The 17501-nt window shown below is 44.9% G+C and overlaps 1 protein-coding gene across 2 annotated transcripts in view; it reads left to right on the forward strand.

The window, feature by feature from the left end:
- LOC130357776 (interleukin-18 receptor accessory protein-like) overlaps positions 1–17501 on the forward strand; it is a 53466-nt gene that overhangs the window by 22432 nt on the left and 13533 nt on the right. For both annotated transcript variants that reach the window (XM_056560523.1, XM_056560521.1), the window contains exons 5-8: positions 82–150; positions 11419–11542; positions 13090–13247; positions 14095–14238. In XM_056560523.1, coding sequence (XP_056416498.1) covers positions 82–150; positions 11419–11542; positions 13090–13247; positions 14095–14238 — 495 coding nt within the window. The remainder of the gene's footprint in view (positions 1–81; positions 151–11418; positions 11543–13089; positions 13248–14094; positions 14239–17501) is intronic.

Here is a 17501-nt window from a genome sequence, read left to right on the forward strand (position 1 = left end):
AATGTTATATACCTTTAAGTAATGTTGTCATGTGATTGTAACCAGGGAAGGTACCAATATATATTAATATTTTTCTTGCAGTACCAGATACAGAGGAACCTCCCAAAATTTTAAGTTCATCCAATGGGACTGAAATCCCAGCAGAACTTGGTAAGATTTTCCCAGTTAGGGATTTTAATGGTGGTTAGTGCTAAACATGCAGTTATACTATATATTATAAAACGTCCAAATTCTTTCCCATGTCTCAAAATCAACACATATGACTGCTGCAGCTTGATCACGTGACTTCTGATCAGCCACCATCTTAAATTGTATTGTTTATATGTAAAGTCTTAAATGTCCTCTGTTCATGTTCAGCTTGAACAAGTGCACAGTTTGTTAAAGGGGAACTCTGTTGGGAACAAGTGGAAAACAAATGTTTTTAAATCAACTGGTGCCAGAAAGTTAAATAGATTTGTAAATTACTTCTATTTCAAAATCTGAAGCCTTCCAGTACTTATCAGCTGCTGTATGCTTCAGAGGAAGTTGTGAAGTTCTTTCCAGTCTGACGACAGTGCTCTCTGCTGACGCTATTTTTATTAGAAAAATACTAAACTTATCAAATACAAAACACAAAGCAAGCTTAACCAGCTATAACATAAATAAGAAATACTCTAGAACCAAAAACAAAACCCAAAAACAAAACCCTGCCTAACCGTCCAGCCCAGCTTTGCTAAGATACTAAAATACTAAGATATTAAAATATGCCCAAAATATCTAATCAAACACTCACACGCTTACCGAAAATGAACATTAAACAAAACAAAAAAAAAATAGCACAACTTGGCTTATGAAAATATAAACATAAAAGTTATCATTACCCGGCTATAACTCAAAACCATCCATACTTGGGAACACACAACAAGAAAACTAAACAGAAACGTAGCAAGCACACCTTAAAAAAAAAAAAAATATATATATATATATAGATATATATATTTTTTCCATATATATATATATATATATATATATATATTTTTTTATATATATAAATAAAAATAATAATAGTAATAATAATAATCAAAATAATCATATCACACATGCATTCACTTACAAATCGACCAAATTAATTGAATCCTCTTTCTGGGACTAATGAAAATACCAAAGAAAACAACAAAACAGACCAAATAACTGAAATAAACTAAATAAACCACATATCAACACAACAACTGGTCCGGCTACCATAACGCTATAACATGAAACAATATGAAACAATATAGATATAACACAATATAGGTACAAAATCACTAAATATACTATATAAATAAAATATAATATAAACTATATATATGCACTACAGAAAACACCTACAAAATCAATAGAAAACCCTAGGAAAAAGCCTACACTAAAACTGTACCCTCACCCACACCACCCATCCTGTACATGGGTCAGAGTCCATACCGTTCTTACAGTTCACAAAGTCCAGTCCTTAACTGACCCATGCCAGGTCCCCCAAAGATGAACACCACCACCCACAAGCACAGCCTCCCCACCTAGCACTCCTCCCAAACAACTTATACACAAATTTATACACACTGAACCACAACCCACTTTAGGCCCAAGTTTGGTCCCCTGTAAGCCCTTCATACCATATCAGCTTAAAAACAAAACAAAAAGCTAGCGTGCACATGCATCAGCCCACCACCAGGAAGAAGGATGGCAGACTTGATACATTCAAAATAATTTTACACTCTTTCCCTAACTCCCCCTACAATTCTCCCTAATCCTATCCTCCCCCCCCCATTCAAACTAACCCTGTTCTCATCCTATCTCTATCCATAAAACACTGTCCCTAACCAAAATAAAGGTACTCTACCCAAAAGGTCTAGTACCTAGGGCACATCAAAAGAAAACCCTCTCCATAGGAGAGAAGCCCTACTGTTACCAAGACTGCCATACTCCAAAGACCTGATCTTTCCTAGGTCACCGGTGATATTCCTACAGACCTCCACCTCGGAGAGGATTTTCTGTTGGGTCGACACTAAACACTGTGCATTCCACGTGTAGTACCTAACCACTAAACTAACTAAGAATAAAGTGCCCCGGTCTAGGCCACCCAGGGTCCTGAATGCCCCATAAGCCCACTCCGGATAGGTAAGGCCGGCAAGCTGACTCCAGCCAATGGAAGCACCCACCCTGTTGTAAACCCCTATATTAAAGGGACAATGAAGCAGGAAATGGTCCATGCTTTCCAGCGTGTCCCCGCACTCTTCTCGGGGACATCCCCGGTCATCAGAGTTCCTACACTTCAAATTGTCCCTCACATATAGCTTCCCCTGAAAGCAGCACCAAGCCAAGTCCCACATTTTCTGTGGGATCCTTTTCATGTTTAAAAGGTACAACCCCACCCTCAGATCCCGACCTGGGCAGTCCCTGAGCGCCAGAGGCTTCTGGAAGTGGGTCAACAGAACCCGTTTGTCAAGGAACTGCCTTGACTGGGTCCTGATCTCCCACAGTCCTAGACCCCACCGACGTATCGCTTTCAGAGTTGGGGTAGCATAAGCCGGAAGATATCCATGGGGCGTACGGAGGCCGAAACCATTCCCTGCAGGAGAGTACACACGGAGAAACCCTCTCTGACCCGAGGTTTGAGATGTTGGCTTTCAAGAAGGTGTTCGTTAAGAACACTACAGGGTTTACCATAGATAAACCCCCTAGTCTCCTCGTGCGGTACGTAACCTCCTTCTTGACTAGGTTCATTCTGTTCCCCCATAACAGTTGGAAAAACAGGCTGTAGATCCTAGTGTAGTATGCTTCTGGCAAGATACATAGGCTGCCCAGATAGATAAACAAGGGGAGCAGGTACGATTTGATCAGGTGTACCCTTTCCCTGGTCCACTGGTCCACCTTCTGAGCGGCATCCTGGAGCTTATCATCCCAGTTTTTGGTGGGATAATCATCCTGGCTGAATGTGATGCCCAAAACTTTTGCAGACTCTTGGGGCCTTGGAAGGGTGTCCGGGAGATCAAACGTGGGATCTCCCAGCCAGAGACTCTCACACTTATCCCGGTTGCTCTTAGACCCGGATGCCTGCGAGTAGCGGTCCACTTCCGACATCACCACATCGACCTCCTCTCGCGAGGACACAAAAATGGTGACATCGTCAGCGTACCCCACCACTCTCTGGGCGACATCCAGCTCCGCCAGACTCATCACGACTCCCGCCAACGGTCCACAATCTACCCTTCGAATGAAGGGATCGATCGCAAACACGTATAAAAGCGGTCTCAAAAGACAACTCTGATGGACTCCGGACCCCACCACAAAAGAGCTGCCAGACTCATCCGTTCACCAGTGGGAAACTCTCTGCCCCTGTATACAAGATCTTAAGCCAATTAACAAAAGTAGTTGGCCTGATCCAGGGACAGCAAGTACCCCTTCCAGAAACCCGCACTACTCCGCTCCACTGCCTCCCTGACACTAAGGACCACACTTAAGGTGCTTAGGCCTGGTACAGAGCAGTGCTGAGCCCCCGAAAGGAGCCGGGGTGCAAACTTCACCAGCCGATTAAACAGTATCTTAGCCAGAAGCTTCCTTTCCGTATTAAGAAGAGCTATGGGCCTCCAATTCTCAATACAGCTGGGATCTTTACCCGTTGACAGAAGAATCAGGGCTGACCTCCTTATTGAATTCGACAGAGTGCCCGAGGAGAGACACTCATTGAATACCTCAGTTAAGAGGGGAGCTAAAGACTCCTTAAAGGTCCTGTACCACTCGGATGTTAAGCCATCCGGACCTGGCGACTTCTTAGGGGCAAGCCCCTTGATCGCCAGTCTCACTTCCTCTTCCCTGATTTTTTTCTGCCAAAATAGCAAGAGAGGGGTCTACCCCTGGCTCAGGAATGGTTTCAGCCAGGAAAGCCGACATCCTGTCTCGATCTAGATCCTTCCTTCCCAAGAGGTGCGAGTAGAAGGATCTGACGACCTCCAAGATCCCTGATCTGGACCGATTCAGAGATCCTGTACTATCAATCAGTCCTGAAATGACTTTACTACTCACTGACATCTTACAGTTTCTGTAAGGGTCAGGCGAGCGGTACTTCCCGAAATCTCTCTCAAAAACCAAAGATGCTTGACATTTGATACTGACACCCCATCAGCAAGGATTTCACTCTGGAGATATCCTCTCGGCTACCTCCTGTCGAGATAAGCTCGAGATTCCTCCTCAGACCCTGATACAAGCGGTACCTGTTCAGAGGTACCTGAGGCTCGAGAGCTGGCGGAAGAACATCGCAACCCGCTTCTTGAATATCTCCCACCACTCTGACTTACTACTACATAGGCCCAGTAAAGGTTCCTGACTCTGAAGAAAATCCTCAAAGGACTGTCTTATCTCTGCTTCCTCCAGGAGGGACGAATTCAGCTTCCAATAACCTTTTCCCATCCGGGGGGTCTCTGAAACATTCAGGGAAAACAAAATCATACAGTGATCGGAGAGCTCCACCTCAACCACAGACACTGCGGAAGAGACGGCTTCCTCCTTTAAATAAAACCTATCTATCCTAAACCTGCGACTACCTTGATGATAGGTGAGGGGCTGAGGGGCTCCGGATGTGGGCGTCCTCTAGGCGAGCTTCTCTAGCTATGCTAATCAGTGCCACACTATCGCAAGTCAGCGGACCTTTGGAGCCTCTCCTATCTTGGGACCTTGTGACATTATTGAAGTCCCCTCCAAAGATCACTTGCCAACTCGTAAAAAGAAAGGGCTTAATCCTCATAAAAAGATATTTACGGCCCTGCTTAGTTTGCGGGGTGTAGATGTTAATGAGACGGAGCTCTTGTCCCTTCATGAAGACATCTAAGATCAGGCACCTCCCCATTTCTAACTCAATTACCTGTCTACATTCAACAGGAGCGGTAAAAAGGACCGCCACCCCACTATACGGCTCAGCCACAAAAGACCAGTGGGAGGGACCGCACATCCACTCTCTCCTGGCTTTTACCAGGGAGGCAAGATCTGACAACCTGGTCTCTTGTAAAAAGAAAATGTCTGCTTCAACACGGCCGAGAAAATCAAAGGTTGCAAATCTAGCCGTATCTGATTTTATGCTGGCAGAGTTAATGGATGCCAACGTCAGTGGGGTGAGTGCCGCCATCCTGGATGATTGAATTAGATGACCTCACCCCTTAAACCTTCTTCCTCTCCTTCCCTCCACCCCCATCTGAATCGGAGGAAGACCCTTTGCCTCTTTTTAAACTCAGGGATATATCCACCCCAGGATCTTTACCTCCGGCATCTGGTGTTACCTCCGCCCCTGAGGAAACTGCCCCAGAGGAAGGAGGCTCGGCACCTCCTGGAGGCCGCACTATCTCCTGACCCTCGAGAAGAGGAGGGGAGATAGTATCCCCAAGGGCCTCATATCCATATCAAAGGACGATCAGAGTGTTGGAGACTGAGTTGTTCCTTCTATGGCCTGAGGCTACAACTGAAGAGGAGGACGGCGCCGCCTTCTTCCTCCTCTTCTTCTTTTTCTGGCCACCATTTACTGTCTGCCCCTCCTTCTCCTCCTCATCCACAGTTTCGGGTTCAGAGGCATGACTGGAGGAAGGAGCATCTTGACCTTCTTCCCTACGCAGTCTCCCTATCTCCTCATCCAGTTCGGCCCGACCCAAAGCCTCAGAGTTATTCTGACCTCCTTCTGAGCCAGTGTCTGGAGTGGGATCCCGAGCCACCCCTGGCACCTGGGCATTCTCAAGGGCCCTCTCCAACCTGCGCTTCTCCTCTCGCCTCCGCATAGAGGGGGTCTTATGTTTTTCCTTCACTGGCTTTGGTGCCCCCTCTCCTCCACTAGTCCCCTCCCCCGCCGGGGCAACCTTTAGGCTCTCCCCAGCCGGGGCGGTCACAGTGTTAGAGAACGAGCGTGGACACCAGCTGAACGGGTGACCTAAGTCACCACACAAGTTACACCGAATCTGCCCACAGGTGGCCGCCAGGTGACCCACCCCACAGCAGAGGGCGCATATCTGCATAGTGCAGTTGGCACTAAAGTGGTTTGGGTCACCACACCTGTGACACAGCTTCGGCTTCCCCTGGTAAAAGATCTGAATCCTGTAGCGTCCCAGGAAGGCGGCTGAAGGGATGTGGGTGACCGTGTTCCCTGAACGCCTGAGACGAACGGAAAACATCCAGGCCCCAGACCATATATTGTGCTTGTCAAAGTTCTTCCGGGGGACGTCCGTCACCTCCCCGTACCTGCCCAGCCAGGTCATAATGTCATAACAAGAAAGTGACTTGTTACGGGTAAAACGGTCACTTTCTTTACCATACTCTGGCGAGATACCGCTTTTACAGCGAAATCTCGCCATCTGGGCTCGTTTTTCATCAGCTCATAATTAGACCAAAATAGATCTAGTCCCTCCGGCCTAACAAAGCTGACGTCAAACTCGGAGGAGCCAAAGGGGTGAATCAGGGCAAAGATGTCCCCAGCCCTGAAACCCATGTGGAACAAAAGCTCCACCACCTTGCCCCTTTGGGGGCATGCATCTTCGCCTTTCCAGACCAAACAGGCCACATTCCTGCGACCTACCTCCTGCCCGGGTGTCTGGAGGGACCATACGGTCTCCCCATTCCTCTCTCGGAAAGCTCCCAGACCATGTCTCTCCACCCAAAAAGACAGGTCCATCTCCTTTCCCTCTACCTGGAGCGTCCTTTCTCCTCTCTTTAGTGCCTCCAGGAGGCGCTGTTGCAACTGACCGTCACTAGATGCAGGAGTTAGAGATCCTACTGAACCCCCAGCCACCACACTTGCATAACTCCTGGCGACCGGGGGGCAGCCGGACCAGACACCGTCCCTACATCCACACCACTACTACTCCTCTCATTCACACCACTACTCCTCTCATCTGCACCACTACTACTCCTCTCATTCACACCACTACCACCCCTCCTATTCACTCCACTATCACCACTCTTATTCACTTCACTGCCACTGCTCCCGATCACTCCACTACCACTCCTCTCATTCAATCCACTATCACCCCTCTCATTCACACCACTACCACCCCTCCCATCTACACCACTACCACTCCTCCCATTTACACCACTACCACTGCCACATACACCCCTCTCATCCACAGCACTACCACTCCCATCTTTCACACACCTTAATTGACATTACTTTTATTGACAGTATTATTGGAATTAGCAGCTGCTTCACCCACTACCTCTGGGCTGGCCTGGAGATGCTTTAGCTTGGCCTTCTTGTACATTCTCAGGTCACCGGCGGCTGCCATTGTTGGCAACGCTGACTCCTCCTCCATTCGAGATGTCACCGCTGACATCACCTCACGAAGCTGAGGCTGCCCCTCCGGGCGCACCTTCACCCCTCCTCCTGCCACTGATATGCAGGGACTCCCCTCTCTCACAGGGGAGATCCCTGCAGGGAACGGGCCACACACTGCGCCCAACCGCACGGGCTCAGCAGCAGGTTCTGACACCTGGATGCTCCCCCCCTCACAGGGGAGTGCCCCGCAGCACCGACACTACTAGCAGCACCCAGGGGACCGCCCCCCCAAGCAGAAGATCTCACCACACACCTGAGGCGCCCGGACATTCCCCCCCCCCCCTCTAAGGGAAGTGCCCCGCAGGGCTGGTAACATTGCCCACAATACTCGGGGAACCGCTCCCCTTGCACACTGCCGCATAACTATTGCCCACCATTAGCCTGCCCTGCTCTTCCCTACCAGCAGGACGCGTGACTGTAGCACCCGCGGCCATGTTGGATGCAGCACTGTACCCCCCCATGCTGGTCCCGTTCCAAAGCGGGATCTGGCAGGGTGGGGGGCCCAGCAGCCTGAACCAACTTTTCAGGTGGCCCAGACTGCTGGATAGGAGAGAAAACAAACTTTATCTGCTCCTCAGCCTTTTTCTTCTTCTTCTTTTTCTTCCTCTTACTCTCCTCAGGGCCCAGGTCCTGGCCAAAACTGAAATTTTCCAGACGGGTGGGTGACTCCTGCATCACTATGACCCGCAGGAGCCCCCCACCGACCGGGCCACTGTCACCTCCATCACTACTGTCACTTTCCTCAGAGGTGGCTGGCAAGGCGACTTGGGCAGGGTTGATGTAATCTGCACTCGGGGTGACAGACGTCTTAGGGTTACACGGGGTATCACACGCATCCCCCTCACTCTCATCACCCTCACTGCCGCCATCTCCCTCACCACCTTCCTCCATCTTCTCCTCCGTGACACACAAGCACTCTTCCTCCCCCTGACTATCCTCTTCCTCCTTCACAGGGGTCCGCATGGTTTTATAGCAGTCTTCATTCTTTAATTTTTCTTTAAACATGCCTGCTCCCTCTACAATCAGCATTCGGGCTCCCACCACCTCCTGCTCCTCTGCCTTCAGCTCACACACCCTGGCAGCAAACCTTGCCCTCATGGCCTTGGGAGAGTTATCTGTTTGGTAGCGCGCAAACTTCAGGTTTTCCCTTATGATTTTCAGCTTTTTTCCCAGCTGCTCATATTCTACTAGCTTTGCCTGCATGCGGGAACCGAAAGTAGCTAGCGACTCCCTGGGTCCCTTCACCCCCATTGCTGGGGTTCCATAATATCAGACACAGTCCCCGAAGACATAACCGTAAGCTTCTTACCGGACGCCTTGCGGTTTCCAGCGACGGACGGGGGAGTGGGCTCCACATTACTGCGGAGCCTGCTGGATCTTCTTACCCCGTCCTGGGAATCGGCCGTAGCTCTCTCACTCCCACCCCCCGCCGGCCTAGTTCAAGGGGTGGAAGTCTGGGGCTCCATAGCAGGAGGCTCTCCCAAGGAAGCTGCCACCCTCCTGGGGAAAAGGCTGTAGGAAACACTGCTTCAATCCTCTCTCTGAAAAACTCTGGAAGTCAGACACACCCAACAGCTGCTGTGTTCCAAGTGCTCTCTGCTGACACCTCTGTCCGTGTCAGGAAATGTCCAGATTTGAAGCAAATCCCCATAGAAAACCTCTCCTGCTCTGGACAGTTCCTGACACGGACAGAGGTGTCAGCAGAGAGTACTGTGATCAGGCTGGAAAGAACTTCACAAATTTCTCTGAAGTATATCTGTTTTCCTGGAGCTGATAGTGTTTGCCTTTTTATTTCTCAGCTAAATGTCAAAGAGGTGGGGCCATGCAGCTCAAGTTCTATAGCCAAGTGTCAAAGAGGTGGGACCAAGCTGTTCAGGTGCCACATCCTGGTACACATCCTCACTTGCTTTCACCTACCAGCCTGGTACACCTCCTTGCTCACCTTCAGCCCCAAGCCCCTCCTTGACTCTTGGTGGAGAAATAAAAAATGCAATATTGTAAGGTCCAGGAAATATACAGTTTGTTTTTATACCCTAACAGCAATCCAATGGTTTCTGCAGCTCTTAGCAGCAAATACAACTGATAGATTCCCTTAAAGTTTATCAGAACTCTCTCTCTGTATCAGCTGCACAATAAATTTAACACAAGTGGAAATTATAGTAAATTCGGCAAGTGGGGGCTGCCACACACAAGCCACCCCCTACCGCCAAAGCCCCGCCCACTTGGGGAGCACATTTCAGACCAATCTGCACCAGACTCAGCCTATAATAAATCCTCTAAAGTATAAAAAAAAAGGGTATGTGGATGTGTATTGTAGTTACAGTTTAATATCTGTTTGCGTCACCATTAGCAGCAGTCTTCTTTACTGTAGAAATTAAGCAGGATAAGGCCACTTTCACACAATTGTACTTTATATCCAGATTGCATCTTTTTTTTCTCATATGTGAATATAAAATATGTGCATAATAAAAAAAAACTGCAGCATGCGCTTCTTTACATCCATTTTGCACATGGAAAATAGCAATTAAAATCTATGGAGAAGAGCTTAATATGAATGCATCTGTATGTCATCTGTATGACAGACCTACACTAATACACTTGTGTGAAATGGGTAAAACAAGACCTGGAGGTTATTATTCATCCTTTTGTTGGCTTTTACTACATATGCTGTTGTGTATAGCTCACAATAAACATTTGAGCATATAAATGATGTAATGAAGTACCGTATATACTCGAGTATAAGCCGACCCGAGTATAAGCCGAGGCCCCTAATTTCACCCCAAAATCCCAGGAAAAGTTATTGACTCGAGTATAAGCCTAGGGTGGGAAATACATCATCCCCCCCTGTCATCATCCAGACCCCCGTCATTAACATCCTCATCATTATCACCCTGTCATCATCCAGACCCTCATCATCATCACCTGTCATCATCCCCTTGTCATCATCCCCTTGTCATCATCCCACACCCCCCTTCATCATCCCCTTGTCATCATCCCACACCCCCCTTCATCATCCCCTTGTCATCATCCCACACCCCCCCTTCATCATCCCCTTGTCATCATCCCCTTGTCATCATCCCCACCCCCCTTCATCATCCCCTTGTCATCATCCCCACCCCCTTCATCATCCAATTGTCATCATCCCAAACCCCACCTTCATCATCCTCTTGTCATCATCCGCCCTCAGTGCTCTTCAACCTGCGAACCTCCAGAGGTTTCAAAACTACAACTCCCAGCAAGCCCGGGCAGCCATCTGCTGTCCGGGCTTGCTGGGAGTTGTAGTTTTGAAACCTCTGGAGGTCCGCAGGTTGAAGACCACTGCGGCCTTCGACATCATCCAGCCCCCTCTCACCCCCTTTAGTTCTGTACAGTACTCGCCTCCGCTCGGCGCTGGTCCTGTGCTGCAGGACCGTCCGGTGGGGAGGTCGTACGGTGGGATAGTGGTTCCGGGCTGCTATCTTCACCGGGGAGGCCTCTTCTAAGCGCTTCGGGCCCAGCCCCAGAATAGTCACGTTGCCTTGACGACGACACAGAGGTACGTTCATTACCAACGTACCTCTGCGTCATCGTCAAGGCAACGCCTCTATTCTGGGCCCGAAGCGCGGAGAAGAGGCGCCCCCGGTGAAGATAGCAGCCCGGAACCACTATCCCACCGGACGACCTCCCCACCGGACAGTCCTGCAGCACCGGACCAGCGCCGAGCGGAGGCGAGTACTGTACAGAACTAAAGGGGGTGAGAGGGGGCTGGATGATGTCGAAGGCCGCAGTGGTCTTCAACCTGCGGACCTCCAGAGGTTTCAAAACTACAACTCCCAGCAAGCCCGGACAGCCGATGGCTGCCCGGGCTTGCTGGGAGTTGTAGTTTTGAAACCTCTGGAGGTCCGCAGGTTGAAGACCACTGCGGGTGGAGAGTTCACTCGAGTATAAGCCGAGGGGGGTGTTTTCAGCACGAAAAATCGTGCTGAAAAACTCGGCTTATACTCGAGTATATACGGTAATACTGAGGTTATTGACAGTACTTTGCTAAGACATAGTGTTGCCAACATTTATAGTGGATTCATTTTATAAACCTAAAGTATATATTTTTTTCTGTTCAGGAAAACCCACTGAATTAAAATGTAGAATTCATTTTGGCTATGAAAGATATTTTAATCCAGTGATCAAATGGACAGTTTTGCATCCTGAAGTCAAAGTGGAACATTCTGGAGGAAGGAATCTTTGGTAAGAGAAAATCTCTCCTCAAAATTAATTTCAATAGTGGAATCATTCAGTTGTTCTAATTTAGCAGTTACATCATTCTTAACTTGTGTTATTGCATTGATGCATTTCTCACCTTTACTTCACTTTTATAAGTTCTTTTTTGTGTGCAATTGTCATGCTGTGTTGTTTTTGTGTGCAATGATCGTCATGCTGCGTAACCAAAGTTGCTGAGATCACCTGGCCTTGGTGCATGTGACATATAAGGGGTACTCCCATGGAAAACTTTTTTTTTTTTAAATCAACTGGCGCCAGAAAGTTAAACAGATTTGTAAATCACTTCTATTAAAAAAATATTAATCCTTCCAGTACTTTTCGGGGCTGTATACTAAAGAGAAATAAAAAAAAAGAAATGCATTTCCTCTGATGTCATGACCACAGTGCTCTCTGCTGACCTCTGCTGTCCATTTTAGGAACTGTCCAGAGCAGCATATGTTTACTATGGGGATTTTCTCCTGCTCTGGACAGTTCCTAAAATGGACAGCAGAGGTCAGCAGAGAACACTGTGGTCATGACATCAGAGAAAATGCATTTCTTTTTTTTTTATTTCTCTTTAGTATACAGCCCCAAAAAAGTACTGGAAGGATTAAAAATTTTTAATAGAAGTGATATACAAATCTGTTTACCTTTCTGGCACCAGTTGAAAAAAAAAAAAATGTTTTCACAGTAGCACCCCTTTAACCCATAAGTCACTAAGATGACTCAGCAGTGAAAACATATACAGAATATGTATAGAACAGCACATTAATAAGTACAGCAATATTAATATATTAATCTTTAAATACACATACAGTATATGCAAAGTGTACAAAAAAAGAATGGCGACACTATGCTTCTAGACCTATGTCCCACCAATCACACAGGCATGCCGATACAACAGCAAGGCATATATTGGGGTATCTTCACTTTATAGCTGTACCAGCATAGTAACATAGTTCATAAGGTTTAGAAAAGATCAGAGTCCATCAAGTTCAACCTATATCCCTAATGAGTCCCTACTGAGTTGATCCAGAGGAAGGCAAAAAACCCTCATACTAGAGGTAAAAATTCCTTCCCAACTCCAAATATGGCAGTCAGAATAAATCTCTGGATCAACCTTCTGTCCCAACAGATCTAGAATCCATAACCTGCAGACTGTTCCATGGGAATCAGACTAGGATGCATGGAGCTAGTAATCCGCAGACACAATTATCATTTGGTGGCAACAGGAGTAGGTGGAGTTGAATGTCGAATTGTAAGAAAACGTTGATGTCAACAGGTCATGTACAGTGGAGCGATTGGCTTGGGGCACTGGCACCTGCAGGCTGCCACCTGAGGTTTACAAATGAGGGTTTTCTGATTTAACTATTCCCCAAATTATAAAATGTGAATGGAATTTAGTATTGACTATATCTAGTTAGTTAGTTAGTTACTGCATGAATGAGATTTAGACTAAAACAAGAAATGTATTTCAGAAGTGTTCTTATACGTAACTATGCAGTATTTGTGATCACTTTTTATTTTATTTTTAGTTTAAATAACACCAGCGGTCTGACTGGATATGAGTGCTTGTTCACAATAAAGCTGGATAAAGTAACAAAGAATGATCTGCTTACAATATTTCAGTGTTACGCTCAGAATTCAGTGGGCAATGTTACAACTACATTCAAGCTGTCCAAAAAAGAGTCAGGTAATTAAAAATCTTGAGGAACATTGATGGGAATTTGCCTGTCAGGTTACATGCTGCTCATACAAGTCTATGGAAAGGGAATGGATGGGAAAGCTGATGGAAGGAAGAGTGAGTTAATTTAGAGAGCAGAGAAAGACAGGGGGACCACCAGAGACTGCAAAGGAACTACACGAGAGCTTAGTTATAAATATAAGATCTTCCTGCAGGGCTTGATATTCAGCAGAAATGCTCTTCAATGTTCCCCATACTGCTGCTGCTTCTTAGGTTGAGTCATAGAGATATAGGCAAAAAGGATCCCCCTCCTTAGTGTGGATGGTGTTTAGGAGACATCTTAAATGAAAGTTTCTACTCATAGCATAGAACAACTGAAAATTAAAAATGCCACAGAGCAGAAATCTGATAAAAAAGAGACATTATATATATATATATATATATATATATATATATATATATATATATATATACATATATATATACATACAGAATGGAAAGAGATATTGAGGCTCCTCATTTACACATTTCAAGTATAAGTTACCTGAAAAGATAAATACCCTTTAATGGGTAATTACCATTACAGACATTAATGGCATATTTATATGTAATCACTGAGCTTTCATTATCAGTTTAATTATCAGTTTGGTGACATCACACGGCCACATCGGTATAGTAATAAGATAGTAATAGACATAATAGAATAGACAGTATTTTTATTCATTGGAGTGCTACCTTCTACTAATTATATTGCATTGAATATTACCATCACTGTATGGTTTTTCTGTATATATTGCTGCTGTTTTGAGTAACAATTGATTTGACTTTTTTACTTTCAACAATTTTCTCCTGACAGATGTGGTGTTCCTGATCTACATATTGTCTGCATCTGTAGCATTGTTGCTGGTCACGCTCATATGTGCTGGAACAGTATATGTTTACTGGGTGGAAATAGTGTTGCTTTATCGCCATTATCTGTCAAAGGACGAGACTATTGGAGGTAAGATCTTAATTCTCTATCCTCGGAATAAATATATACTGTTCACAAATCACCCTTGTACTGGATCTCATATTAGACACATCAAATATTTAGCATGCTTTTTATGTTTATAAAACACACGTGGGGGAGATGTATCAAAACCTGTGCAGAGGAAAAGTGGGACAGTTGCCCATAGCAACCAATCAGATTTATTCATTAATTATTAAAATGACCTCTGAAAACTAAAATAAGTCATCTGATTGGTTGCTATGAGCAACTGTATCACTTTTCCTCTGCACAAGGTTCTGATAAATCTCTCCCATGGCATGTAGAAACAAAGGGAGAGATTTATCAAAACCTTTTCATAGGAAAAGTGGTGCAGTTGCCCATAGCACCCAATCAGATTGCTTCTTAAATAAAGCAATCTGATTGGTTGCTATTGGTAGACAACTGCACCACTCTTTCTCTACTTAAAGTACAATAAGGTAAGTATGAACACTGATAATCATTGAATAGGCTGCGGAGCCATGCACAAGTGCTGTGGCCCCTTTCAACAGCTGATTGGAAGATATTCCAGGATCGGACCCTTTCCAATCTAATATTGGAATATAAGGCTGGCCAACCATTATTATCTCCTTAGTGCTAAATAAACAAGATTGCAGCACATACGTGAGAAGTAATGTCAATTGTCACTGGCAGTGGAATAATTGCTGGGACTGGCATTATCATTGAGATGGCAAAAGTCGCCACGCCCGCTCCCATAGACTTGTATTGAGGGGGAGGAGCCATGATGTAATGATGCTCCGGCCCCTGTATTGCCCGTCATTACGCACAGAGCGAGTTTTCTCTGTGCAGTAATGACAGCAGGGTGCTGCAGCCGAGATCCTCAGCGGCGGGACCCCCGGGATCTGACATCTTATCCCCTATCCAAAGGATAGGGGATAAGATGTCTAGGGGAGGAGTATCCCATTAAAATTTAGAAGTATTCTTGTTAGTGTTAAGACATTTGAAAATATGTAATGCCCCAATATGGATCAAAATAAAAAATCTTTGTATCAATACAAAGAAAGAAATGCATAAAAAAACATTTTTAAATATAATATATTTTATTTAACCCTTTACTGGCACAGCAAATTATGACCTTGCTGACACAAACAATTTTCTTTCTATGGAGCTGTTTGAGGGCTAATTTCTCTGCATAGGGATTCTATAGGTTTTTGTTTTGTTACCCTTTTGGTTTTGCTGGGACTTTTGTCAACTTTTTTTTAATGAATTTTTTTTTATCTATATATGATGTGACTTTAAAGCTTTTTGTATTTGTTGTACTTGTGGAATTTAATTCTGGTATAAACTTACTCCACTATGATAAAAATATATTATTTCAGCCATGTAAACAGGATATTTAATACCAAGACAAATACCAAGTTGAAAAAAAAAAAAGTGTCTGGTCCTTGAGCCTAAAAATTGCCTGGTCCTTAACCCATTAAGGACACATGACGTACCGGTACGTCATGTGTCCGCTCCCGATCTATAACGCAGGGCCATGGCCGGGACCCGTGGCTAATAGCGCGCGGCATTGATCGCGGTTCCTAGCGCTATTAACTCTTTAGATGCGGCGTTCAAAGTTGAACGCCACGTCTAAAGTGAAAGTGAAAGCATGCCGGTTAGCTCAGGGAGCTGTTCGGAATAGCCGTGGCGAAATCGCGGCATCCCAAACAGCTTACAGGACAGCTAGAGGATCCCTACCTGCCTCCTCGGTGTCCGATCGCCGAATGACTGCTCAGTGCCTGAGATCCAGGCATGAGCAGTCAAGCGGCAGAATCATCGATCACTGGTTTCCTATGAGAAACCAGTGATCAATGTAATAGATCAGTGTGTACAGTGTTATAGGTCCCTATGGGAGCTACAACACTGCAAAAAAAAAGTGAAAAAAAAGTGAATAAAGATCATTTAACCCCTCCCCTATTAAAAGTTTGAATCACCCCCCTTTTCCCATAAAAAAAAAAACCTGTGTAAATAAAAATAAACATATATGGTATTGCTGCATGTGGAAATGTCCGAATTATAAAAATATATCATTAATTAAACCGCACAGTCAATGGCGTATGCGCAAACAAATTTCAAAGTCCAAAATAGTGCATTTTTGGTCACTTTTTATATCATGAAAAAATTAATAAAAAGCGATCAATAAGTCCTATCAACGCAAAAATGGTACCGCTATAAACTTCAGATCACGGCGCAAAAAATTAGCCCTCATAATGCCCCATACGCGGAAAAATAAAAAAAAATTAAACGTATCAATTTTCCTGCATGTAGTTATCATTTTTTCCAGAAGTACGACAAAATCAAACCTATATAAGTAGGATATCATTTTAATCGTATGGACCTACAGAATAAAGATAAGGTGTAATTTTTACCAAAAAATGTACTATGTAGAAACGGAAGCCTCCAAAAGTTACAAAACAGCGTTTTTTTTTTCTTCAATTTTGTCTCACAATGATTTTTTTTTCCGTTTCGCCGTGGATTTTTGGGCAAAATGACTGACGTCATTACAAAGTAGAATTGGTGGCGCAAAAAATAAGCTATCATATGGATTTTTAGGTGCAAAATTGAAAGAGTTATGATTTTTTAAAGGCAAGGAGGAAAAACCGAAAATGCAAAAACGGAAAAACCCTCGGTCCTTAAGTGGTTAAATATATAGAAAACCAACTTCTACGAATAGCTATCAACCTAAACCTTTAAAGAAAGGGATACCCACTGGCCAATATTTGAGGGCAAAACGCAACTGCTCTCCTATGGAAACATTCTATAGAGAGAGTAACCTCCTATATGAGAGATTTAGAGCATGGGGGTACCCCAAAAAAAGCACTTTATCAAGCATTTGCTAAAGAAACCCCTAGGGAAGAGCTAATCCAGGAAAAAACAATGGAAAGTGAGAAAAAGTTGGTACGTTGCATAGGCACATACAATCAAAATAACTGCGAAGTGATGAACATACAGTCATGGCCGTAAATGTTGGCACCCCTGAATTTTTTCAAGAAAATTAAGTATTTCTCACAGAAAAGGATTGCAGTAACACATGTGTTGCTATACACGTTTATTCCCATTGTGTGTATTGGAACTAAACCAAAAAAGGGAGGAAAAAAGCAAATTGGACATAATGTCATACCAAATTCCAAAAATGATCTGGACAAAATTATTGGCACCCTTAACTTAATATTTGGTTGCACAACCTTTAGAAAAAATAACTGAAATCAGTCGCTTTCTGTAACCATCAATAAGCT

Source organism: Hyla sarda, chromosome 2 (assembly GCF_029499605.1).
Source record: "Hyla sarda isolate aHylSar1 chromosome 2, aHylSar1.hap1, whole genome shotgun sequence".
In the NCBI taxonomy this organism is placed as follows: domain Eukaryota; kingdom Metazoa; phylum Chordata; class Amphibia; order Anura; family Hylidae; genus Hyla; species Hyla sarda.